This window comes from Desmodus rotundus, chromosome 2, assembly GCF_022682495.2.
Source record: "Desmodus rotundus isolate HL8 chromosome 2, HLdesRot8A.1, whole genome shotgun sequence".
In the NCBI taxonomy this organism is placed as follows: Eukaryota; Metazoa; Chordata; class Mammalia; order Chiroptera; family Phyllostomidae; genus Desmodus; species Desmodus rotundus.
In genome coordinates this window covers 131,798,151-131,825,841 of record NC_071388.1, presented here as the reverse complement: position 1 = coordinate 131,825,841, position 27,691 = coordinate 131,798,151, and the positions used below count along the sequence as shown (strand labels likewise).

Genomic DNA, 27,691 nt, shown 5'->3' with positions numbered 1-27,691 from the left:
AATCTGTCAGTTCAAGGTCACAAAGCCTCCAAAGCAAAATCCTTGAGTTTGTTCTGCAGCTTTCCATCCTCCCTTCACTGTCCTTCTCCAAATTCTCCGTTTAAGAAAAAATAAAAATGGAAACAATTCTTGGGAGAAGGAAGAGCAATGAGACTTCTAGTTTAGTCACTTCCTTAAGAAAGAGAGTTTGGCACAGGGCTTCCGACAAAGTGCAGAGCTGCCCCTGCACCAGAAGAGCAGCTGACAGGTGGACAGATGGCTGTCAGCAGACTTACGCAGCTCTGATCGCCCGCGTGCAGGGACGTTTCTGATCTGTGGGAGCAGTGCAAATATGCAATGGCATCTAAATAATTATAACAAATCCACTTATTCTGATATATGGATCAGTCTCATATTCATGATAGTTTTAATTATTTTTCTTTGGGTTATTTTCATTCATGTCTCCTCTAAAACATGATTAATCTATGTCTGGAATTTGAAAGTGGACTGCAACTCGATATTCCTGGAACATGGGGCACCGGGAGCAGTTACAGATTAGGTGATGTGAAGATAAGTGGGCATCAACTCAAGGGTGGCCTTTGTGTCACCCTAAGGGGGTTGACAGGGAAGCCATGTGAGCATTTTAAACAGCAGAGTGGCATGCTTTCAATTTGCATTTTAGAAAGATCACTCTAGTGTTTCCTGAGCAATGATTGGAGGATGAAAATTGATGAGGCACTGAGCTAAGCAGTTTCAGTGGGAATGGAGAGGAAATTAAACATTCCTTCGGTGAGATAATGAGGGCGAGGAATTAAGTGGACTTGCTTAGAATGATGAGGTGCCTGGGAGAGGCCATGGAGTCAAGGCGGGGGGAAAAAGATGACTGCCTGGTTTTTACTTCTGACGACTGAGTGGGAGCTATTCACTGTGAGAAATTGTCTTCATTGGTTCAGGCTATTATAACAAAAATACCATGGACTGGGTGGTTTAAACCTCAGATATTTTTCTCCTAGTTCAGGAGGCTGGAAGTCCAAGATCAAGGCCAGCACATTTGCTATCTGGTTTGTGGTGACTTTTTTATATTCAGGTAGAAATACCTATTTTGCAGTTGGATACATGGACTAAAGATTAAGGGAATAGTTCATCATAAGATAGAGATTTCTGAGCTATTAGGATGATAATGTAGTTATTGAAGTTGTAAGAAGGAATACGCCACCATTCCTTCTCTTCAAATTCCCAGGCAGTAGACAAAAAATCTCAACCCCTTTTGTTATTTCTTTTACTGCTTGTTGCCACTTTTATGGATAGTTTTTAAAGTTGTAGATATTGTTTATTGACCTAAGACTATGGGAGCTGAAAACAGAGAGCCCTTGAGCCCTCTCCCCAACATGGATTTCTCCTGAAATTCTCTGAATTCCTGCTTCAGTTTGCATTCTAGATTTGCAGCTGCCATCCTTGGATCTCCATTCACCGTTACATGGTTGGGGTTTTGTATATCTTTTCTGTTTTCTAAACCCTCTATATTATTTCCCAGTTTACTACCTTGTCTTAGTGAAGTGCAGCCTCCAGCACTTTCTGAGAAAGGGCGCTCATGAGGTAAACTTATCAGGACAATGTCTGAAATGCCTTTGTTCTACCCTAACATTTGGTTTGTTACTGCTTAGCCTGTTCGGGCTGCTGTAACAAATGATCATAGACTTGGTTACTTAAACAAATCTGTATTTCTCAGTTTCTCACAGTTCTAGAGATGGGGAAGTCCCAGATCACGATGCCCTGAGATCCGATGTCTAAGGAGTGCCCACTTTTCAGTTTGCAAATGGCTTCCTCTTACTGTATCCTCACATGGTAGAGAGCAGAGAGACAGGCTGTGCTGGCTCTCTTCTTTTCATAAAGGACACAGTAGTCTCATTATGGGGGCTCTACCCTCATGACCTAACTCCCTCCAAATGTCACATCTTCCAATACATCTCACTGGGGATCAGAGTTTCCACATATGAATTGGCGTTGGGGCACACACATTCATTCCATAGCAGATGAAAATGAAAATCAAGACTGGAAATAGTTTGTATAGGATCTTCCAAGGTATGCCTGACTGTCTTCTCAAATTTAATTTTGTACTTGAGAATGCCAATGCTATTCTGCTATTGTATCCTTTGATGGTTAACTTTTTTCTTGTCTAGAAACTTGTAGAATCTTTTCTTTGTTTCTATTATTCTGGCACTTCAAAATAATGTGTTTCTCTTTCATCTGTTTTTCTGGGAACCTCTGTGGCTTTTTTACTCTGTAAACAACTGATATTCTTTAGCTGTGGAAAAGGATGTGAATTTTTTAAGTGATTTTTCCCTCCGTTTCTCAAGGATCCCTTTCTAAACTCATATAACTCATTTTCTGTTTCTTCTTTTCCTTCTTTTCTTTTTTATTTCCTTGAAGATTTTTTCCAACATTCAACTTTCTATCAAAATTTTTATTCCAGCTATAATAGTTTTAGTTTTATGACTGCAAATTTTGGTTTCACTATTTTATTTAATCATTTTATTACTTTTATTGCTCTAGTTGAATCTCTTAAGGTGACATCAGCTAGTAAAATTATATAGGTTTCAGGCATATAATTCTACAACACATCATCTGTATACCATATTGTGTGTTTACCATGCCAAGTCTCCCTCCATCACCACTGGTCCCCCCTTTCCCTTCTTCTACCTCTCCCAACCCCCTCCCCTCTGGCAATCACCACACTGTTGTCTGTGTCCCTGAGTCTTTCTTCTTTCTTTTCCCGTTGCTCAATCCCTTCCCCTGTCTCACCCACCCCCAAAATACCTCTCCTCTAGCAGGTGTCAGTCTGTGACTTACTTAATAGTAAAATGAAAACCAAGGCCTGCAATAGGAGGAGGCCAGATGCAAGTTAATTTTCACTTGAGAAATTCAGAAGAAATCAGAAATTGGAGAGTTTATGACCTTTAAAATAGATAAAGGCAACTAAAAGTAAGAGGATTACTTTAGTCTAATTAGAAGCAGTAAGAATCCAGTTTACATAACCAAGGAAGTGGTTCTTCTCAAGCCTGGTCAAAGATTGAGGATTTACTCTCTGGGGAAGAGGACCACACCATAAATGACACTGAAAATAAACCACTGAGGGTATGAATACCATATGTAAATGCATAAATAGAGATTAAGTGAAAGTCTACATTAGTGGGTCCCAAATTTGAGTGTGGATTAGAATCAGCTAAAGGGCTTATTAAGACAGATTTCTGGGCCTCACTCTGCAAGGGTGTCCAACTTTTTGGCATCTCTGTGCCACACTGGAAGAAGAAGAGTTGTCTTTGATCATGTATTAAATACATTGAGACATAATCACAAAAAAATCTCATAATGTTTTATGTGAATTTTCGATTTTTTGTTGGGCTGCATTTGCAGCCATCTTGAAATTCAGTTGGTCCAAGGTGAGGAATGAATGTGCATTTCCAAGTTCTGAGGAGATGCTGATACTTGCTGGTCTAGTGGGTCTCCACCTGAGACAAAGATCAGAATCACCTGAGAGACCTTTAAAAAAAACACCTTGTAGTCGCTATGAGATTGTTCTAGTCTGTGGGATGACATAACAATTTTTTTTTTAAATCTCCAGCCCTTGCTTCAAGAATGTAATGTCTATTATAAATCTGAGGATATTGGACTTCAGGTCAAAATGGCAGAGTAGGTAAACATGGCACTCACATCCTCCCACAACCACAATGAAATTACAACTAAACTACAGAACAACCATCATTCAGAACCACCTGAAACCTAGCTGAATGGAAGTCCTACAAGTAGGGACTTAAAGAAGAAGCTAAAGGGAGATTGGGGGGGAGGTGATTGAGACAGCTGTACTTGAATAACAATAAAAAATGTGAAAAAAGTAAAAAAAAAAAAAAGGAGAAGAAGCCAGATAGAGACTGAGAGGAGGAGCAGTGACACAGAACGAACTGGTCCCACACCCATGTGTGGCAGTTAAAAATCAGGGAGGACATCTCAACTAAAACTAGGAAGGCCCTCCCAGAGGAGAGAAGGATCTCAGCCCCACACTAAGCCCCCCAGCCCAGGGTTCTGCCAGAAAGAGAAGTCCCCTTAACTTCTGGCTCTGAAAACCAGGGGGATTGTGCATGAATGAGACAGAGGGCTTCTGGAGTCACAGGCTATTCCTCTTCAAAGGCCCACATGAACTTACTCGGACTCATACTCTTTGAGATTCAGCACTGGGGCAGCAGCTTGAAAGGCACCAGGGACCTACAGAAAAGAACTAAATTGTCTGGAATCAAGGTAAGAGCTGGGGGGACAGCTTTCTGCCAAACCGAAGTGCTGTTCCTTTTCTACCTTCTTCCCCAACAAAGCTGGCAGATGGCTGCCCTATTGGGGTCTCCATCAATCTATTTTTTTATTGCCATAGCCTCCTCTCCTATTTTTTCTCTTTGTAGGCTTATGACTTTTCCATTGCTTTGTTGTAAATTTTGGGGCTTTAGAAGAGAGTATAATATAATTGCCACATAAAATACCGTACTCCCATTTAAACTTGAATTTTAAATAAACGACAAACACTTTTTTGTATAATTATGTCCTAAAAAGTTATTTTTCATTTATCTTAAATTCAAATGTAACTAGGAATTTTGTTGTAGTTTCCATTTTAAAAATTAAAAGCAAGTGTTTGAGAAAAATTCAACTTTAAAAATGGATCTCAACAATTGTGGTAATACTCACTAAAAGTACATATTCTAATATTTCAGAAGTAAGTTATTAATTTGGGTGATATGTTTCCAGAAGTAAAGCATTATTAAAACTTTATAATTATCAGTTTTAAAATGCATTTACTGAAATATATATTGTGACTGTCTTTAATCTGGGTTAACACTTTAATTCAGTTTATATTTATCAAGTATGTTTGCCTTGCAAAGTGTAGTGTTACTGGGTTCAGTGGAAAACTATGGTATGCAGAGAGCAATGCAGTGGAAAGGGCATTGACATTCAAGTAATACCAACTGAAAGTAAATGCCACACTTCTGTGTGCCCTTAGGAGAGGTCACCTTTTGACTTCCTGGAGATATTTTAACATACTACATCTCATTTATGATGATTAAATGAGACGATCATATTTGCTTATGTTCAGAGCCTAACAAAGGCCCTGGAGCTTACTAGGCTTCAGTAAATTTAATCTCTCTCTCTGAATTAAGATTTTGGAGACTATAGGTAGAATCAATTTATATTTATGTTATATGCATTATTTCTTTTTCATATTTTATCAGATCCTTCACTTTCTCTATTAGCAAATGTATTGTTTTGCTAGGGCTGCCATAATAAAGTCCCACAAACTGGGTGACTTAACTGAAATTTATTTTCTCATTAGTCTGTAGGCTTAAACTCTAAGACCAAGGTGTGGGCATTTTTTATTTCTCCTGAGGGCTCTTGTAGGTGGCTATCTTCTTCCTGGATGTCTGTGACCTAATTTCCTCCTCTTATAAGGACACCAGTCATACTGGATTAGGACCCACTCTAATGATTTCATTTTAACTTAATTACCTCATTAAAGGCCCTATCTCTAAATATAGTCAGACCTCACATACTGGGAGTTAGAACTTCAATATACAAATTTCAGGGGACACAATTCAACGGTGAACTAGAGTTATTCATAATTACTTGCATGCAGCTTAAGCAGGCAGCTTTGGAATTCTGATAATTTCTGAAGATCCTAGTGTGTTCATGTTAATAATAACGTGAGGGGAAAAAAGAGAGAAAAACAAATGTAAAACTAAATAATAATTATACTGTCAAAAGCAACATCCTATATATTAGAGATATCTTTAAAAGGATATTTAAAAGAGGAATTTTTAAAAGATACTATCAATAGGGAGGGGGAGAGATGGTTTTACTGAAATATGTTTGAAGTTATGAATTATCATGGAAGATATTTTTAGGGATATCTACTTTCCCAATCAACTCACAAGTATTTAGGGAATTCCTACATCATACTCAGTTTAAAAGAATGCAAAGTGTTGCGTGGAATGCAAAGTGTTTTGACTTCTCATCCAGACAGGGGCTTCCATGTCTGGATAAGAAGTCAAAATTAGTGCAGATTAAAAATAAGGAAAAAGCAACAATATAAAACCATATGTTTGTTTCTGTCTGTAGAGGCTATAGATTCAGTGAGAAGAAAGGGTCCAAGTGAGAAACGCTGGTCTGAAGTATTTCACTGCGGGTGGGGTTATACTTGTGTGATGATGGGTGAGCCCAGTACAGCTATGTGTAGACAAAGGTAAGGAAACCAATAAAAATGGGATTGTGTCTATTTTCTTCAAATCACTAATAGAATTCTTTGGTTCTGTCTTATTTTTGATGGTGGTGAGAACACTTCACACGAGGCAACTTCTTAACAAGCCTTTAAGTGCACAATACGGTATTGTTAACCGCAGGCCCAGCAGATCTCAAGAACTTACTCATTTCGTACAACTGAAACTTCATGCCTGTTAAGTAGCGACTCCTCACTGACTTCGCCCCAGCCCTGGCGACTACCCTTCCGTTCCTTGTTCTGATGAGTTTCACTATTTTAGATTCCTCATATAAGTGATACCATGTAGCATTTTCCTTTTGTAACTGGCTAATTTTACTTAGCATAATGTCCTCAAGTTTTGTTCATGTTTTTGCATATGAAAAATTTTATTTGTCTACTTTTATTAAGACTTTGTTGTGTTAGAGCAGTTTATGTTTCATAGTAAAATTGTGAGGAAAATAGATAGATTTCTTATATACCTTTTATCCCCACACATGCATAGCTTCCCCTATTCTCAACATCCTCCACAGCTGAATTCCTTCTTTTTAAAGGCTGAATAATAAAGCATTGTGTGTGTTTGTGTGATATGGGTCTGTCTGGAAAAAAGTTGAACCGTTGTTAATATAACGAGAAAGGTTTGCAGGACACCAATATAACCTAACAACTAAGAGGAGTGGGCTGGAATGTGCATATGTGAACAATGATGACTTCGCTGTCATTGAGGGAGATAGACCCAATTGAGTGAGCATGTGTACTGTGTGGCCGTCACATTCAATATAACTAAATGAGTAGAGCAACAAATCTGCATCAAATTTTGTGTTAAGCTTGAACATTCCTCCATGGAAACTATTCAGATGATTCAGAAGGCCACAGCTATGGGCAAGTGGCAATCGGCAGCTTCATCACAGCAACACACCCACCATGGATCACGTCTCATGCAGAGTTTTTTGGCAAAACATTAAATCACCCAGGTGACTCAGCTCCCCTCCCCCAGAGCCCAGATTTGGCACCCCATGCCTTCTGGGTTTTCCAAAACTAAAATCACCTTTGAAAGGAAAGAGATTTCAGACCATTGATGAGATTCAGGAAAATACAATGGGGCAGCTGATGGAAAATGGAAGAACTGTATGAGGTTCAACGTGCCTACTTTAAAGGGGACTGAGGTGTCATTATCCTATGTACAATGTTTCTTGTATCTTGTATCTTCTTCAATAAATGTCTCTATTTTTCATATTACATGGCTGGATACCTTCTGGATATATATATTACATTAATTATATATATTACATTATATATATTTATTTATTATATATATTTATATTAATATATATTAATTATATATATTACATTAAATAACATTAATGTATGTATATGTATCATGTTTTCTTTACCCATTCTTCCTTCAATGGGTACATATGGTACTTCCATACCTCTACTATTATGAATAGTGCTGCAGTGAATATTAGAGTGTTAATGTCTCTTGAAGATTCTGACTTAAGTTCTTTTGGATATATACCCAGAAGGGAGGCTAAGTCATAGGATAGTTCTATTTTTAATTTTTTGAGTAATCCTGCTTTCTATAGTTGATATACCATTTTACATTCTAGCAACCGTGTATAAAATTCCACTTTCTCCACATCCTTTTCAACATTTTATCTTTCTTTGGATGATGACAATTGTCATCATGCCAGATATAAGGTGATACATCTCATTGTGGTTTGATTTTCATTTCCCTTATATTGGTGATGTTGAGTATTTTTCATATATCTGTTGGCTGTTTGCATCTCTTCTTTGGAGAAATGTTTAATCAAGCCTTTTGCCCATTTTCAATAAGGTTATTTGTTTCTTTACTGTTGATTTTTAGGCATCTCAGTTACTTGATTTCTGTTTGCTTATTTCTTGTCTGTGTCTCTCACTGGAACATAGATCTATAAAAGCAGGGATCTTATTTGTCTTCTGTCATTTTTTCATTATCTTTTAGTGCTTTACAAATAAAGATGATCAATATAGTTGAATAAACGTATGGATGAATCTTATGATATGATAAAAGTAGACTAAATGCATGTACTAAAAGGCGGTTGGAAAGAAGTATCAGTAGGTAGAATCAATTCAGTGTACATAATGATTTAAAAACTGGATAGAGAATTTTGAATTGGAGTCAGTATGTAATTAGGAAGGTTGAAGAATCTGGAGCAAGAATTAGAGGTGATGAAAGACATGTTTTCAGAGGACTGCAACAATCTAAAATAGTTTTTCTATGATACCTGTGGTCCTAGTTTTGTGCTGGTCACTACTATGATATCTGTTGTCCAAATCCTCATAGTCCTGCATGGGCACCAGATTATTTGGTCATTGTCCTCAAGGCCATGGTTCTTTGTATCAGGCTCCCCTCCTGCTTATTTCAGGACTCTGCACTACCCCCCAAAATTCTAATTGGTCACCCTCAGATTCTTTGTATGTGATAGGGTGTGCTTTTGTGCTACTCTTAGAATCCCATCCTTCCCCCAAACTGTAATCCCAAATTGGGTTGTATGGCTGCTTCTACTGCCCAGGAAGTTGCAATAGTGTGCTTGTCATTTTGAGTGTTGCTGTGGAAATTCTTCTCCAGATGAACTGAAGGGAACAGAATGATTGTTAAGTCAATATCATTAGTCTCTTGGTTAAGGAGGGATGTATTTTTCTTCCCCCCCAAATCTCCTGTAACAATAAGGACCATGCTTCTAGAAATAAAACTATTATTTTGACATAGAGATCTTTTAACATGTTCAGTTTTTTTTTAAATTTTTATTGTTATTCAATTAGAGTTGTATGCCTTTACATGTTCAGTTTTAATGGATGGGGTCTAGGGTCATGGTAAGGTATATCTTAGCTGACTGAAACAGGACAATTTGCAGAGAGAGATTTTCTTAGAAAATCACTTACCCCTTGTTCTATCTCTAATGTTGCTGTGTAGTTCCTGCTCAAGACTCATTAGGTCTTAGAGGCCAAGAAAAGAAAGATCATCTTCATTCCCTAAGTGAAACACTCTGAGATGGTGCAAACAAAAATATCTCTGAGTTCTTAGTGTTAGAACTTTTAGCTTCACTCAATCATCCATGCCCCAGTGGTGAAATGCTTTGGTATGAAGACAGAAATGTGTCATGCTCCCATGTGGGCTACTTGCAAAACCTAAAACCAGCATGGTCATTCCCTTGAGTCAGAGAGGGTTTAGTCCATTAGGCTACAAATCCTACATTTTAGGTAAATTCTTATTATTTCTTGTCTCCACAATTTTTATAAATTTTATTTATAAAATAATATACTTACAGTAACAAAGTAAATAATACAAAAGAAACTGTGACTATTATCAACAGTAATATCTTTTTTAAAAATTATAATTTGTCTATTACCATTTATCCCCCTTATACCCTCTTTCCCCCTGCAATCACCATACTATCGTCTGTGTCCATGAGTCCTTTTTTTTTTTTTTTTTTTGCTCAATCCCTCTACTCCCTAATCACACCTCCCCACTAGCTGTCATCTGCTCTCCATCTATGAGTCTGTTTCTCTTTTGATTGTTAGTTCAGTTTGCTCATTAGATTCCACATATAAGTGAAACCATATAGTATTTTTCTTTCCCTGTCTGCTTTATTTCATTTAGCATAATGTTCTCCAAGTCCATCCATACTGTTGCAAAGGGTAAAACTTTCTTCTTTTTTACTGCTGAATAGTATTCCACTGGGTAAATGTCCCACAGCTGTTTTATTCACTCATCTACTGATGGGCTCTTGGGCTGCTTCCATATCTGGGTGATTGTAAAGAATGTTAACCTTCCCATCCTCAGTCCCATTTCTCAGATAAATCTCTTATGTAGCTACCTATTATTTAATTTCTCTGGGGTTACAGATTTAGTAAGGCATAAGTATTGTTGATGCTTGCATTGTTACTGTTCTCGCCATACCTGAAACTAGGTTTTGATTCAATCAAAATATCCTGGCATTTGAATTAAAATAACTGTACCTTGAAGGGAAAGACTATATTCTTTTGATCATAGAAATAAATAAACTTACTTTTAACTTCTGGGTAGACCATTATTTGATATCAACTATCACTTGATTCTTGTTGAAATGTATACAAATTCTAAAACCTTTAAAATTAAGAACTTTGGTTTAAATCCTTGCATTACCTTAAATTTTTTTTTTATGCATTTAACATGGAGACTTAGAAAGAACACAAGTTTTGGAGAGAGGAAGCAAAATATTTAAATTTAATTAAGAAATTTAATCTCTATGAATCTTATATTTTCTATCTAAGAAAAGAGAATAACAATAGTTTCCTCATGGTTTTGCTGTGGCAATATAAAATGATATAATGATGAATGCATAATTTTTCAGTAAAATGCTAACATCCTGAGGGTCAGGACTAATTTTTGGTTTTACCTGTGGTACGTTGCAGTCTCTACTACTAAATGAGCACTTAATACAACTTAACATTAGGCAGCAATAAAATTTTGGAGAAAGGGACATAAACTGTATAAAAATTAAAAAATTATAACTGAAGAATCCAGTAATAAAAAATACAAATGATTGAAAGCTTATATACTTTAAACAAGTTAAAGAACAATCTTTTTTTAGATATTTAAGATATTTTGTTGGATTTGCCATCTATTGACACATACAGTACAATACTACTATTATCATCATTAAGGATGCAAATAATAAAATACATATTCCACATTAATTGGAAATATAATTTTATATCATATATTATTTAATAAAAAAGAAAGTTAGCCAAGAAGCTCTAATTGGGAAGGGAGTAGGAATATTTAAACACCAAAATGTCACTATGGTTTACATTTTTAAAAGTAAAAGTGATTTTACTGTTTTCCTTAGAAACAGGTGTTGAGAATATAACAAAGGATATAATAAAGTATTGTAGTTTAAATAGCTTATTATTATTTAATAAGATGCTTATCTTTTCCATAAAACCCTTTTTATTTTCATAGATAAGAAACTGTGGTGGGCAGACCAAAACTTAGCTCAGCTGGGGACCTGCAGCAAAAGAGATGGCAGGAGCCCCACGGTCCTAAGAAACAAGACAGCTGGGGTTGTGCACATGAAAGTGTACGACAGAGAAGCACAGCAAGGTAAGTCACGCTGTAATGCATTTGCACCACCTCTTGAATGTATAATGTCTTCTTTTTTTCCTCAGTTCAATAGTCGAAGTTTCCTATTTTTGCTTCTAATATAAAAAGGCACACCACTGTAATTGAATAACAATAAAAAATTAAAATTAAAAAAAATAAAAATAAAATAAAAGGGGATAAAAGGCAAACACTGCTTAATACAACAGAAGGAATGACTTTCACGTGAGGCGTATAATGAGCTTTCAAAACATTAACAAAGCTTCCCAAGGAATATTGATGTGTCAGCTCTTCAAAGTGGTCTTATTCAGTTTTCTATAACAAAATACAGGAAAAAAAATCCAGCAAAATATATGTAATCTATAATTAAACCTAGAAACTCAATGAACTAGGTGGCTTCAAATGGACTATGTCGACATAAGGATTTCACACCCAAGCGCACTACATTGTTCGGCTCTAAGCATTTTGCTTTTTGTTTTTGCTTGTCCAATGGTGTGCAGTGACATGGAGTGAGAGAACTAACAGATGGTTTGCATAGCTGGACTTGTCACACTGCCCGAATGGCAATTTGATTAGATATGCCAGACAGTACAGCCTCACACCTGCTAGTCCTTTCTTAGTTTTTGCTTCATAATCCATACAGTAGCAGGACTCCCTTCCTAGGAAAAATGTGTTCCTGTAATTTACATTCTTACAGTAGTCACTGCCTTGAGAATCTTTAGCTTCATATATCTTTATACTTAGGAAAACCATTTCAAAAAAATTTAATTTCTATCTAAAGTAGGTGGGCATGTAGACCAAAGCAGAGAAAAGTAGAGATAAGAACAGTGACCCAAGGGGATCACCAATTTGGAAGGCAGGTGACAACTGTTAAGTAGGCCGGGTTTGTTGGAGACATCAATTGAGAGCCATACATACCTGCACATCCACAGACAAATGAAGACCAGATTCATGGTTGCTTTCCCTGTACAGACCAGGGGCAAAAAATGGGTCTGAAATGCTTTCTTTTATTTTTTTAAATATTTTATTTATTTATTTTTAGAGGGAGGGGAATGGAGGGAAAAAGAGAGGGAGAGAAACATCAATGTGTGTTTGCCCCTTGCACATGCCCTATTGGGGACCTGGTCCCCAACCCAGACATGTGCCCTGACTGGGAATCGAACCAGCGACCCTTTGCTTTGCAGTCTCGTGCTCAGTCCAGTAAGCCACACCAGCCAGGGCTGAAATGTTTTCTTGACAGGAACAGTAGGAAACATATTTCTTTTTAATGAAAAAAAATTTCTTTTAAGGGAAAATTGCTTTAAGAAATAATCTGCAGTGATTACTCTGTCCTTTTCATGGTTGAGAAGACACCAACACCCAAACTCTTTAGCACAAATTTGTACTTGGTGTTGGACATTTGTTTTGGTCATTGTCTATAATGATAAACAGTATTGTTTTCACTAACAATTCCATAATGGAACATTTTCTGTATCAAAATAAACAACTTTACTGGTACTCAAGTCATGGGAAATAGATTATTAGCTAGGAATAAAATACTGGAATTCAATAAAATATCATGATTTTGGGAGGGATTTTAATACAATGTATTCATTGTGTAAAAACTTACAGTATTATGATAAACTTTAGTTCACAGTCCATACTTGATGAGATTGTACCTAAAAACACAGATTAGAAAATACAAAAGAGATAGAGAAACATATTATATTTCCAAACAGGACTTTAAAAATATATATATATTCACTTTTTAAAAATGTGACCAAATGTATATTTTGTTTGAATTTGTAAATTAACATAATACATCTATTTATTCTGATATAGTTTCAGTAAAGTTTCTTGGAGGAAAATTTTAGTATATTATTCTTGGCTCATTTTGCTCAAGGTGAGAAGATTTTCTTCATTTTTTTTGGAAGGATTTGATTATATAGGTACATTTGGATATGCTGTGCCTGTAAGAGTATTACGAAGCTGACCAGGAGCCCTTGCAAAAAGAAATTAATGATATAATATGCATAAGCTTAAAATGCAGTGAAAATACTATTTTTAATAGAATAATATGCTGTAAAAAACATCTGTATTAAAGACAATCCCATTAACAGAATTACAGTGGGTATCTTAAAGGCTTCATTAGTATGAAATATGAGCAATTTAGGACTAAGATGTTAACGTTACTCCTCTTTGCATTTCAAAGTACAATTAGCTCCTTCATTTATCATCTCTGACATAGATCACTGGAGTGCTGAGACTTCCTTTAGTCAAGTGGACTTTCTAGCTCCCCTAGAGAATTGAGGCAGGAGGTGTGAACATCAGCATCATCACAACATACTAAATTAAACCAAGCTAGCATTCCTAACCTGCTAGATAATTACTACCAAAATTGTCACTTTTAGCAATTACTCTAATGTTTTTCCTATATCAAATCTATATTATATGGACAAAGATACTCATTGTAAATAATGACAAATTTCATTTTCTTTTCACTTTTTCTCTTCTTCACTATCAATTTTCCTTTAGAGACTAAACAAATGACACATAAAATGTGCATTGTCGTACAACATAGTTGTTGACATAGATTAATTTTATTATTTATCACAAAATAAATGTATTATATATTGCTATTACTGCAACTGTGTTTAAAAATGCACAGTACAAGAAACTCTTTTTTCACATAATTTTGATATTATCAAGGTTCTATAATGCCTCATTTTCTTTTGTTTTCATAAATTTATATTATTTTCTAATATATTTATGTCTTCAATTCCAGTGTTTTCTCCCAATTTGGTGTTTCTTCAAATTTTACAGTTAAGCATCATTTGTCAATCAATTCCCAGCTTTTCAGTCTTTAACGGTAGTTGAAATAAATTTATATCCAAATGTATATATCTATAGATCAGCATTGTGTTAACATACTGTACATTCTTTTCTATAGAATGAATTATGTATATTGTCAGTATAGAATTGTTATAAATGTATAAATATTATTATATCATTATTAAAAAATCGGAGACATGATATTTCACCTTAGTATTATGTCAACTTGGGAATGCATTAATTAATTTAGTTTATAGAGAATACAAGTAATTATTTCACAAGTTCAGCCAATTCAAATCCCAGTGTGTGCTACTGCATAAGACACCTGCTGTAGTAAGTGAGCAGAAAACGTGGCAGATCTTCTACTAAAAGATCTCACAAGTTGCGGGTATTTCATAATTCAAAAATGACGGAGCTCATGAAAGGCTTGATTGACGATGAAATCCCGTCAGCCTGACTTGACTTCAGCAGACCAGGAATAATGAATGGCACTGGCACTTTGAATTTTACATGGGGCACTATGGATATATAGCATTCATCATGTGCTTTAATCTCTCACTGGATTTACCGCACTTCCTATCAAAGCTTGAACATCCAGTAAATGGCATCTCATGTCTTAGAATAATAGAAATGTTGCAAAATTGAATATTTAATGTACTTACTAAGTAAGGTTGTAAATTACTTCACTTCACTCGCTTTAACTCCACTTTAGATGTAGTAAATTCAATGGAACGTCTTCATAAACTGTCTACCTGTGATTACCTAATATCTGTCCTTGCTACTACAAGGGAATAAGGAATGTTAGTATGCCAATTAATTACATGGCTCTTCAGGGTATTTAAACACATTTTTTAGGATACTTTAGAAGAATGTGTTCCTAGGAAAGACAAAATTGATTTCCTTGCTTTCAAAATCCTTTTTAGTGGTATAATCTTTGAGTTGAGTTACTAATACAACTTAATAATCATTTATTTGAGACCTTTGATTAAAGTTCTCATAAAAAGGGAGTACCTGGACAGTTAAAATGAAATTAGAAGTCAAAAAGTGACGATTTCCTGTTTTGTCTGATCTTAAAATATAACGGATGTATATGACAGTATTCATGACAAACCGATTTCCTTTTGATTTTCTTTAACTAAAACTTTTGTGATGTGTCTCCCTTTACTTTAAATCTTTTTAATGACTTCTTTATTTTTAAATTTATTTTTTATGGAGATATAATTGAGGTATAACACTGTGTAAGTTTAAGGTGTACCATGTGTTGACTTGCTGACTGTATGTATTGCAATATGATTACTACTGTATGTTTAGCTAACACCACCATCACATCACATGATTACCATTTATTGTGGTGGGAGCAACTGAGCTCTAGTCTTAGCAACACTGAGTGGTCTTCGGAGCTAAATTAATACTATAAAATGATTATAGTATTGTTGTCTATAATCATTATGTTGTGTATTAGATCTCCATTTACCATTCTGTAAGGGCAGACTTCAACTGTAATCTGCTTCTTCATATTAGTCAGTATAAAATAGCGCATTTAGAAATCAACAGTAGCATAAACATTTGTTCAAATTATTGACAATGAATGTTGTTCTTTCTATTTTTCTTGAATTTCATTAATTTTGTTTGCTTTCCTTCTATGTAGGCAGCAATTCCTGCCAACTCAATAATGGTGGATGCTCTCAACTTTGTTTACCGACATCTGAAACTACAAGGACTTGCATGTGTACAGTGGGATACTTCCTCCAAAAGAACCGCATGTCATGTCAAGGTATGATGTTTTCAAAAACCTTAGTTCTGACGCATTCACCTCATTCATGCAGACATTACACAACCAACATCAGATAAATGTTAGGAAAATATAATACTGGCTTGTAATTAGGACAATGATACACTACTTAGTATCATATGTAGGGTTTTTAATGTATTTAATGTATTTTAAGTATTTCTGTTCTTATAAAACTTTCTAAATTTGTAGTTATTTTCAGGAACTACAGTGTATTATAAAACCTTTAACCAAATCCAATAGAGGCTACTTGCAAATTGAAATGAGATAAAAAACAGTAGGTGGTTCACTATAATTACAATCCAATTTGGACATAGTTTATTTGAAAGTAAAAAAGTTATGTTTACTTTCTTTTAACTACTTAAGAGAAAGTACTAGAGAGAATGTGAATTCTCAGATTTGCTTAACTGAGGGAGAAGAACATTTAGAAGAATGGGAACTTTATAATATGTTTTCCTGTTTTTTGTTTCATAGACTCTAGTTCTACTAGTCCCAAAGAGCAATAGTTATAGAATAATCTTTTTATTCTATATTCTATAACAATATTATTTATGACACAGTGGCTATAACTTAATTTTATTTAAAAATGCTTCAATCTTACGTGAGACACATGTATGTTATTATTTTATTTTAAATCACATATTTAGATGACACTCACGTACAGGTACTGCCCGAAGCCTTGAGCATATTGATTCACATAGTCCTCATAGTAACCTCGTGGAGCAGGGTTATTGTCTCCCGTTTTAGAAATGAGGGCACTGAGTCATAGAAGATTAACTATCATGCCCAAGTCACACAATTAAACAGTGGTGAAGACATATCTAAACCTAGTCATTTTTGTTTTAATAAGAAAATAAGTATATATAAATGAACATTTTCTGACATATTAGGAAAATTCATAAACATCATTGTGCAGACTTCTGGTAGTCACCATATATATATATATATGAGCATATTTTAGAACATACTTTAATGCTGAAAGAGCAAAATATTAGCAAAAATTAAGCACTTAGAGTGCTTTTAGTTTTCAAAAGGATTTAAGAAGTCTACTTCTATTAGAAAAATAATTGATATAGTTAATCTAAAATCAAAAGTGATTATTTTCCATAAGCAAAGAAATGCATGAGCTTTAGAGAAGAAGAGGGTGAATTTTGATGGTGAGGCCAAGGATTCTGGCAAATATTACTTACCTCAGTGTTTATGGTCCCAAGACCTGTAGTGTCATCACTACTTTTTAGAAATTCAAATTATCAGGCCCCTGGGATGGGGCCCAGGTATATGTGTTTTAACAATTCCTCCAGGAGATCTTGATATATAGTCAAATTTGAGAAAAACTAATGTACTTACCTTTTAACTTTTCAGAAATATAGTATACAACTAACAAAAAAGGAAGAAAGCTAAGTATAATCTTATGAAGGAAATTCAGATCATTAAAAATAATGTTAATGAATTATTTTGATGTTAAATATTCATTTTGGACTTTTTTCCCCTACCCAATTAGGTATAGAGTCATTTCTCATGTACTCTGTTCATGAAGGAATCAGGGGAATACCTCTGGAACCAAGTGACAAAACGGATGCTTTGATGCCTATAACTGGAACTTCATTTGCTGTGGGAATAGATTTTCATGCAGGTAAATAGCTTTTTATTCATAATTTATATGTAATGTTTTCACTTGTGTATTAAGCATGATGGGAATATAACCATTCCATCTGTACTCTGATTGTCGAGATGAAGAATAAGAAAGCAAATTACAGATGCATTTTTAAGCCAAATACACAATGTTCTAAAAAAAATAATGAGGCACAATTCTCCTGAAGTTTAGCATTTGAATTGCAAGTGCATGAAAACATCACGATTGGCATTTGGTTGCTTTACTTTTATTTGTATTTGTCTTTTTTTCAAATAAAAGTTTTATTTTTAACCAATAATAAACACAAAATATATAAACATTTTGATTTATTACATACTTAAAAATAATCTTATTTAAAATATCTTCAGACTGTGATTATCTTATATTCTAATTCAGATAGTAGCAAATGAAATCCAAATAATCAAAATGTTTATTAATGCTAAGCCATTTTAAATTACTTTTGAGTACAGTATGTGTCATTTTGAGGTTAGATTTTACCTTACTTTCTTATTTTAACAAACAATAAAACAAAGCAGATTGGACACTAATATTTTGCTGTCACTAATAAAAATGATTTGGAGATGGTTGACACTTCTAAATCTTTCAAAGTAAACAAGTTTTGTTTTGTTTTGTTTTTGGTGCTAACTGCTAAATTCAGATATTATAAACATCGGATATGCTTCTCTCATGATATTCAGATTTATCATTTTACAAATGAGGGTTTAAACTTGTTAAAACAAATGTCTCTACCTCTCATCCAACTAAACGATGTGTTTCCTGACTTAATGTTTTAGTGTTGAAGTGCATGAATGTGCCCAGTATTTTTTTTTTACATTTCTAAAGTCTCAATTTTATTCAATGCTAACAACAAATATTTTTTGATTTATAATCTTGGTACAAATAATTTTGCACCAAATGCTTGGAGACAGATATTCTATTTTTTTAAAAGAGCCTTTCCAAGAACAAACTTGGAGGTCTCACGCACCCCAACTTCAAATTATGCTACAAAGTCCCAATTATAAAAACAGTATGTTATTGGCAGAAAAATAGATGCACAGATCAATGGAACAGAATTGAGAACCCAGAAATAAACACACACCTATATGAGGTCTGTCCAGGAAGTATCCAGCCATGTACTATGAAAAATAGAAATATTTATTGAACAAGATACAAGATACAAGAAACATTATACATAGGACAATGACGTCTCAGTCCTCTTCAAAGTAGGCACCTTGGAACCTCACACTGTACCCCCAATCACTATCAGCTGTCCCGTCATAGTTTCCTGAATCTTACTGATGGTCTGAAATCTCTTTCCTTTCAAATGTGATTTTAGTTTTGGGGAAATCCAGAAGTCACAGGATGCCAAATCTGGGCTGTAGGGGAACTGAGTCATCTAGGCAATTTGATGTTTTGCCAAAAAATACTCTGCACCATATATTATGTGTGAGTGGGGAACATTATTGTGATGAAGCTGCCAATCACCAGCTGCCCATAGCTGCAGCCTTCTGAATCATTTGAATATTTTCCAGAGGAATGTTCAAGCTTAATGCAAAATTTGATAAAGATTCATTGCTCTACTCACTCAGTTATTTTGAATGTGATGGCCACACAGTACATGTGTTCACTCAATGATGTGTACCACCCCTACTAACTAGTACCGTGAAGTTGTCATTATTCAAACATGCGCTTTCCAGTCCACTCTCCTTGGCTGCCAGGTTACATCAGTGTTGCTCAAACCATTCTCATTATATTAACAATGGCTGGGCTTTTTCCAGACAGACCTCGCTATAGGCAGCTAATTTTTCACAAAAGATCCAAAAACATACAGTGGAAAAAGAAAAGCCTCTTCAGATAAATCAGTGGTTGTTATGTAAGACTTCATGTTCATATTATGCCTGCCATATTTTAAAATTTCATTTCTAGAGATATACTATTTTTAGAAAATCTATTTCTTCTAAATATGAAAAATTGAAGGTGTATGGAATAGTTATATAAATTTAGAATGTTCAAGAACCTCTTAAAATCTTGTCAAAAAGAAAACAGCTATCTAAAACTTTTTTTGTTTTTTGTTTGTTTTTTAATTAGAAAAGGTTAGAGACCTAGGGGCCAGTTAAACATATAGTGTGAAAAAGCCAGACTTTTGCAACAGACAACTTAGATTTAATACCAGTAGCTTACTAGTAGCTCTGTGATCTTGAGTAGGTTACTTCATTTTTCTCAAGTTCAGTTTCCTCAACTTTTGGAAATATTTAGTCAATGTGTGCAAAGGTTTTCTTCATAGTACCTGATACACATAGGTGCTAAAAATATAGTAAAATTATCTAATAATCAAAAGTAATAAATTATACCAATTACCATGTGAAATATATTTATAAAAGTGCCCTGGAAGCTATACTAAACTCCTACTTAGCAAAGATTTTGTTTTCTGTTGTTTTGACTCACATTATATTTTCTACTCAGTTATCTGTGTAGAATAATAGTTGTTTCTTAACTTCTTGGGGCCAGAACGAGTAGGTTAGTAAATTTCCCTAGTGACATGAACTTAATAATAATAACAATGCTAATGAATAGTTTGTAGAGCAGGTGTTTAAGGATTAAATAAAATTACTAACTATTTGAAGTTATTAAATGTAAACTTAGGAGGCTAGCAGTGTATTTAGGCAATATACCAACTAAATACTGAAGGAGATGATGATGATGATGATGGCAGTAGTGGTGATATGAAGCACTTTCACCATCTTCACATACATTTGGCTTCCTTCTCCTTTACAGTCTGGTCCTTTACTGATTGTGTCTCATGAAAATGTGTTAGAATTAGAATAAGTGTCAGCACCTTGATTTATATTATTATAGACAATATACAAACTCAGACTTTGTAGAGTGAAGTTGTTTCAGGGAGGGAGGATGGAAGATAACTGGATTGCTCCTGAGAGCGATGGAGAAACAACTTTTGCCTAGTAAACCTCATTGTTTCTTAAACCAAGGGCTTTATGGTTTACCTGATTTACTGTTTTTCCTCTATTTTACAGACATTATATTTTCTTATTTTTAGTGGCATTCATCTCAGGGAAATAACCCCTACTTTATGATCAATCAAATATATGATAACGGATGGAAGGGCACAGTTGCCCCTTTTTCTAGTCATAATAAGAACATAGTATGAAGAATAATCATTTGTTAAGTATAACTATAATTTATGTAATATTATTTAATTACCACAGTTTACAGGGATAAACACATTGTTTAAACCTGTACATTTTATGAGGATTAACAGATATGAACCTTTGCTGGGTCCTGGTCCAAATGAATTAGAGTTTTCTGCAGTAAAAGGATCTCATACACCATAGGAAGCAATTCTGGATAGTATCCACCAGGAAGGAGGCCCTGTGGCTAAACGTAAAATGTTCAAAGTATTCTTATCGCTTCACTGGAAAAGTTCTGTTCCACTGGGGGGAAAAAAAATTAAGCTCTGAAAACCCTTGCCTTCTAGGTGATAATCCTCCTGATGAATGGCTATTTTATTTGATGCTTTGAAGGATATACATTTACTTAGTCAAAAAGCCTTCAGAACAAAATCCATTGCTCTAGTTAGTAATGTGATCTCCAGTAATGCTTTATTCAGTTCCCCCAGGCCACCTTTGTGGTATTTATGCCTTTTTCATAATAATCACATAATAGAATATTAACTTGAATAGAGGACATTCTACTTGGAGAAAGTTATTTATCTAAAATTTTCAAGCTTATATTTTTTCATCTTTAATCTCTATTTTGCAAATTTGAGTTATCCAACTCAATGTTAACAAATGTTGATTGCTACCTGTTAGTTGTAGAACATAACAGCTAAATTGCTGTGGAGGATAAAGGTAACAAGGACTAGTTTCTGAGGTTAATGCATTAATGAATGATCTGTACGGATTTATTTTTAAGATTGTATCCAAGTATGATTATTTGAATGTCATTTCTTGGAAATCACCATGGGGAGTATTCTAATCCCTTTCATACCATCACATAGTGATCTGGCCAGTAAGACAACAAAAACATTGAATGAGCATGTCATCATGTACCTGTTAAAACCCACAGAATGCACATCACCAAGAGTAAACCTAATGTAAACTATGGACGTGACACTATAGGTTCATCACTTGTAACAAATATACCAGTCCTCATAGCAGAGGAGTCTATGTGTCTTGGAAAGGAAAGAATATATGGGAATTCTCAGTTCTGCTGTAAATCTAAAACTACTCTAATTTGTGTTTCTATGATGATTAGTGGCATCAAGCATCTTTTCATATGTCTGTTGGCCATTTGTATGTCCTCTTTGGTTAAGTGTCTGTTCAGGTCCTTTGCCCATTTTTTAATTGGGTTGTTTTTTGGGGGGGTTGAGTTTTGTAAGTTTTTTATACATTTTGGGTACTAACCCCTTATCAGTTGTTAACAGTGAATATATTCTCCCATTCTGTGGGTTGTTTTTTTATTTTGTTGATGTTTTCTTTTGCTGTGCAAAAACTTTTTAGTTTGATGTAGTCTCATTTGTTTATTTTTTCTTTTTTTCTCTTACCTGAGGAGATATAGCTGATAAAATGTTGCTACAAGGAATGTCTGAGATTTTGCTGAGATGTTTTCTTCTACGATATTTATGGTTTTGAGTCTAACATTCAAGTCTTCAATCCATTTTGAATTTGTTCTTGTGTGTTGTGTAAGAAGGTGGTCTAATTTCATTTTTCTGCACATATCTGTCCAATTTCACCAACACAATTTATTGAATGGACTATCTTTAGCCCATTGTCTATGCTTGCTTCCTCTGTCAGATATTAGTTGACTATATGAGTTTATTGCTCTCTATTCTGTTCTATTGATCTACTTATGTGTCTGTTTTTATGCCACTACCATGCTGTTTTGATTACTTTGGCTTTATAGTATAGTTTGATATTAGGTAGCTTGATTTCTCCAACTTTGCTTCTTTTTCAGGATTGCTGTTGCTATGCGGGGCCTTTTATGATTCTATATAAATATTTGAAATATTTTTCTAGTTCTGTGAAATATATCATTGTAATCCTGATAGTAATTGTATTGAATCTATAGATTGCTTTGCGTAGTATGGACATTCAAATATGTTAATTCTTCCTATCAATGAACACGGTATGTGCTTGTACTTATTTGCATCTCCTTCAATTTCTTTCTTCAGTGTCATAATTTTCCAAATGTAGGTCTTTTACAGCCTTGGTTAGGTTTACTCCTAAGTATTCATACACTTTTGAAGCAATTGTGAATGGGATTGTTTTCTTAATTTCCCTTTCTTTTAGTTTGTTTTTGGCATAGAAAAATGGAACTGATTTCTAGATATTAATTTTGTACCCTGCTATTTTATGAATTCATTTATCAGTTCTAGTAATTCCTTGGTGGAATATTTTGGGTTCTCTATGAACAGAATCATGTCTTCTGCAAATAAAGGCAGTTTTACTTTTCCCTTTCCAATCTGCATGCCTTCTATTTCTTCTTGTCTGATTGCTGTGGCTAGGACTTCTAGTACTGTGTTGAATAAGAGAGGTGAAAGTGGACATCTGCCTCTTGTTCCCGATAGTTAGGGGAACACTTGTAGTTTTGTCCCATTGAGTATGATGCTGGCTGTGAGTGTGTCATATATGGCCTTTATTATGAGACACCATCTCACACCTGTCAGAATGGCTATCATCAATAATTAACAAACAAGTTCTGTGGAGGATGTGGAGAAAAGGGAACTCTTTTGAACTGTTGGTGTGAATGCTGATTGGTGCAGCCACTGTGGAAAGCAGTATGGTGATACCTAAAAAAAAATTTTAAATGAATCTGCCTTTTGACTCAGCTATTCCACTAGTGGGAATAATACCAAAGGAACCAAAAACACTAGTTTGAAGGAACATAAGCACCCTTACGTTCATTGTTGCATCATTTACAGTCACTGAGATATGGAAGCAGCCCAAGTGTCCATCACTAGATCAGTGGATAAAACAGCTATGGGGCATTTGCACAATGGAATACTACTTGACCATAAAAAAGAAGAAAATTTTACCCTTTGAGACAGTATGGAGAGGCCTGGATAACATTATGCTGAGTGAAACAATCCAGTCAGAGAAAGATAAATACCATATGATTTCACTCATATGTAGAATCTAATGAACAATTTGAACTATCAAGGAAAACAAAGACTCATAGGTAGAGAACAGGATGATAGCTAAGCAGGTAGGAGGTTAAGGGGTGGAAGAGTTGAACAGAAAGAAAAAAGGACTCATGGGCATGGACAACAGTGTGGTGATTGCTAGGGGGAGGGGTATATAAGGGAACTAAATGGTAATGGGAAAATACAATAAAAAACAAAAAATACTATAAAAATGAACTATAAAAATAAATAAAAGTGCTCTACAATAGCATATATTAATAATAAATCACTAAGGGAGACTATGTGACAAAATATCTTTGCCATATTGAAACAGTTGACTATCAGCTATTTGTGTAGAAGACTCTTCCCTTAACAGTACCATAACGTTTACATGTGTCTTCTAATATTAGAACTGGGAGTATGTGATCACACCTAGTAGCATTCTTCCATGTCACAGATCAGGGAACTAGAACCCAGAGACCCTACTTCTGTGCAGTAATAGAGTACCCTACTTCTAATTCTCTACACTACGTCATCTTGCACTGGTAGTTACTGAAACTAATTTTATTCAGACCATTATTCACACAATGATGAAAATACATTATACTTCTGCAAGTTTCTGCTGCTAGAATATCATGTTTCCTTTTGAATTATAGACTGAATCATATAATCTCAAAACCCATTTAATAATTGAGGCAGGTGACCCTCAAGTCAATGTCTCCTTTTTCTATGCCTGGAGGCCTAGGAAACTACTATTTTTATAAAAAAATTTCTAGTAGTCACTTTGTCATCAACCAAGACCACAAATGAATGATAGAAAGAATTTTTATTTTTATGTCAGGAACAGCAACAGCTTAAGAAATGTGATACTGTTGCATTAATATATATATTTTCAATTTTATGAAAACATTTCCTTGACTACAAAGTGAATTCTTAGGGGTGGTTCATTCGTTTTTGTTCCGGGGACAGTGGATTAACTTTGTATTGCCATTTCAAACTTGCTTCAAGATGGCTGTTTCAAATCATATAAACAATTTGTATCTATAGATGGTCATATCCAGTAAATCTTTCACAATGTAAAGCACTGACTACTACTAGAAAATAAAAGCTTTTCAACATCTTCTGGGAGAAAAATAGCATAAATAACAAAATAAAGTATTTTAAGTCAACTTAGTGGAAATGTCTCACACTTGTTTTTAAATATAATTTCTAAACCTAAAACATTAAAACAAAACAAAACAAAAAAGCAAGCCTCTCTTAAGCATCCGAATTCTTCAATCAGTAACCTAAAACCCTAAGGCCCAGGAAATGTATATTGGTGGCCTATTAAGATTAAAGTCTTGATCAACTTATTTGGGATATGTATTATTTTCTCTGGTATTGAGACAATCACTTAAGCAAATCTAATGAGACTTCTTTCTCAAGCAGTGAGCACTTGTCATGAAACAAAAGTCGCAGCACCAGCATTAGACTAATTCACATGAAATTGATGCAATCTGTGTTTCAGGTCCTTTCCTTTGCCCCTTTCCCGAGTCACCCTATGCTGCTGTATTTCCTTTTAGCTGCTTAGGATTCACTTCAGCAGAGCTACATTCAAAAACTGGTACTCTGATGTCTCTCTACTCTTTTCCTGATCAAAACGCAGGAACCTCAATCTCAACAAATTCTAGTTATACTACTTCACAGTAAACTATTGGTAGTTGCCAAGAGATTGGCAAGTTACTTTACTGCGTGTGTTTGAGCAAAGCACAGTATCTCAATCCAGCCCCGTAAATCCAACTAAAGTACATTAAAATATCTGATGAAAGTATTTTATGGATAGTTTAACTTTTGGAGTGTTTTTCAACTTACTCTGCACTCTGAGTTGAGACGATAGACCTGCACTTGTTTATTTCCAAAAACTCAACCCTGAATATGCTGACAGGTTAAATGATAATGAAGAGGTATCCTTTAGCATAGATACCTTGATTCCTTAATATTGTTAAGTATAACTTTAACCTTGAAAAAGTGTATTATCTCCATTTTAAGAAAACCAAGTATCTATTAGTCCATTTTTCTTTTTGACATGCTCTCAGAAAAACAAAACAAAACAAAAGCTATGATTCAGCTTCTGAGATTGTTGTTCATTAGTTTTTTAAAATTTTTATTGTTATTCAATTACACTTGTATGCCTCTTCTCCCCATCCCTCCACTCTACCCCAGCCTAACCCCCCTCCCTCCCCCACCTCCACCCTCCCCCTTGATTTTGTCCATGTGTCCTTTATAGTAGTTCCAGGGGGGAGTGGGGAGGGGACAGTCATTAGTTTTTAATCAAGCAGAAAATTTTCTAGTTAATAGAGAAAAAGAACAGCTATTTAATTGATTTTTGGACTAAGCAATGGATGTTTAATTCCTTTTTAATATTGGGCCTTATTCTTAATCAGAAGCAGTAAGTAGTAAGTAGATCCTTTTGAGGACTTGAAAAAAGAAGTAATTATTCCTGTGAATTCCTTAGTATTTTTAGAACGTGGATGAAGTAGAAAGCCTAAATATGGAATTAATTACTTGCAAGTGCATTAGAAAGACTAGGTTTGGATAAGGAAGAAATTAAAATGACATCATCCAAATATCTTAATATTCAATGAGTACTTGCATTATAGGAATAAGGTTTCAAAAACGGTATGTATTTATGCAATTTAATTCATGAAAATCTGTTGAGGAAGTTGGCTTTATTTTACCAATGAAGCAACTGGGATTTGGAATGTGTTATGTATGCCAAGGAGAGTTGGTGGCTTTGGGATGCACAAACTAAATTTTGCATTCAGGATATGCATTGGGGTTTTTGCCCTTGAGATTGACAAACAAGCCATGAATTGAACAACCAGTAGTGGAGTAATCAACATGAGATCTCTAATAATTTCATAATGAGACTTTTAATCATATTTTAGTTACCATTTGGAGAAAGTTGATGGGCAATATCAGGGCTCAGGGTTTGGGGGAATGGTGGTATAGGTATAGGGTCACCGCTGCTAAACTTCAAGGCAGAGATTAATGGTGCAGTCTCATCTGGTCATCGTCATGGAAAGGAGGAAAAGAATAAAGAGAAAAAATCATTTATTATTGTGTTGGTATTAGTTATCTATTATTGTATAACAAGTTACCAAGTTTTAGAAACTTAAAGCAACACTTATTATGAGCTTAGGCGTCTCATGAGGCTGCAATCAAGGTGTTGGCCAGAGGTTCGGTTCATCAGAAAGCTCCACTAGGGAGGACCCATTTCCAAGTTTATTCATGTGTCTGTTGTGTAGATTCAGTTCCGTGTGGGCTATTTGACAGAAAACCACAACTCCTTACTGACAACTGACTTCAATTTCTTGTCATGTGAGCCTCTCCATAGGGAGCTCACAACGTGACTGCTCGCTTCTGTTAGAGCTATTGAACAGTAGAGTTAAAGGACAGGTGCAAAATGGAAGCCAGACCTTCGTAACCCAATCTCAGAAGTGAGATGCCATCACTTTTGATATATTTTGTTTATTAGAAACTAATTCTAGCCCACTCTTAAACAGAAGCGATTAGAGAAGGGTATGGATACCAGGTGGTAGGTATCATTGGTAGCCACATTGGAGGTATTTATTATAATGTTCTCGATGTGTTATCCATATTATGCCCACATATTGTTTTGTAAGAGGTGAATGTTGATGGTTTGTTTGGGTTATCAGTGATGCTCCTTATGGACAGCCTCTGTATTCCGGCTTAAACTAAGTGAGGATGCGTGACTGTGAAGAACCAGGACCATGGTCTTGATCCCATGTTGCCTCTAATTAATAGTAAGTCTTGGATTCCGGGAGAAGTTCTCCAGGCAGAAAACAAAGGATAAAGATTAAATAGTCTGCTAACACTTTGCAGATGGATGGGACAAAGCCAGGGTTTGAAATAAATATATATCT

At 34.9% G+C, this 27,691-nt stretch overlaps 1 protein-coding gene across 1 annotated transcript in view; it reads left to right on the top strand.

The window, feature by feature from the left end:
• The window catches only part of LRP1B (LDL receptor related protein 1B), a 1,720,016-nt gene that overhangs the window by 1,239,877 nt on the left and 452,448 nt on the right, over positions 1-27,691 (top strand). The window contains exons 35-37 of the mRNA XM_053919407.2: positions 11,256-11,396; positions 15,853-15,978; positions 17,495-17,626. Coding sequence (XP_053775382.1) covers positions 11,256-11,396; positions 15,853-15,978; positions 17,495-17,626 — 399 coding nt within the window. The remainder of the gene's footprint in view (positions 1-11,255; positions 11,397-15,852; positions 15,979-17,494; positions 17,627-27,691) is intronic.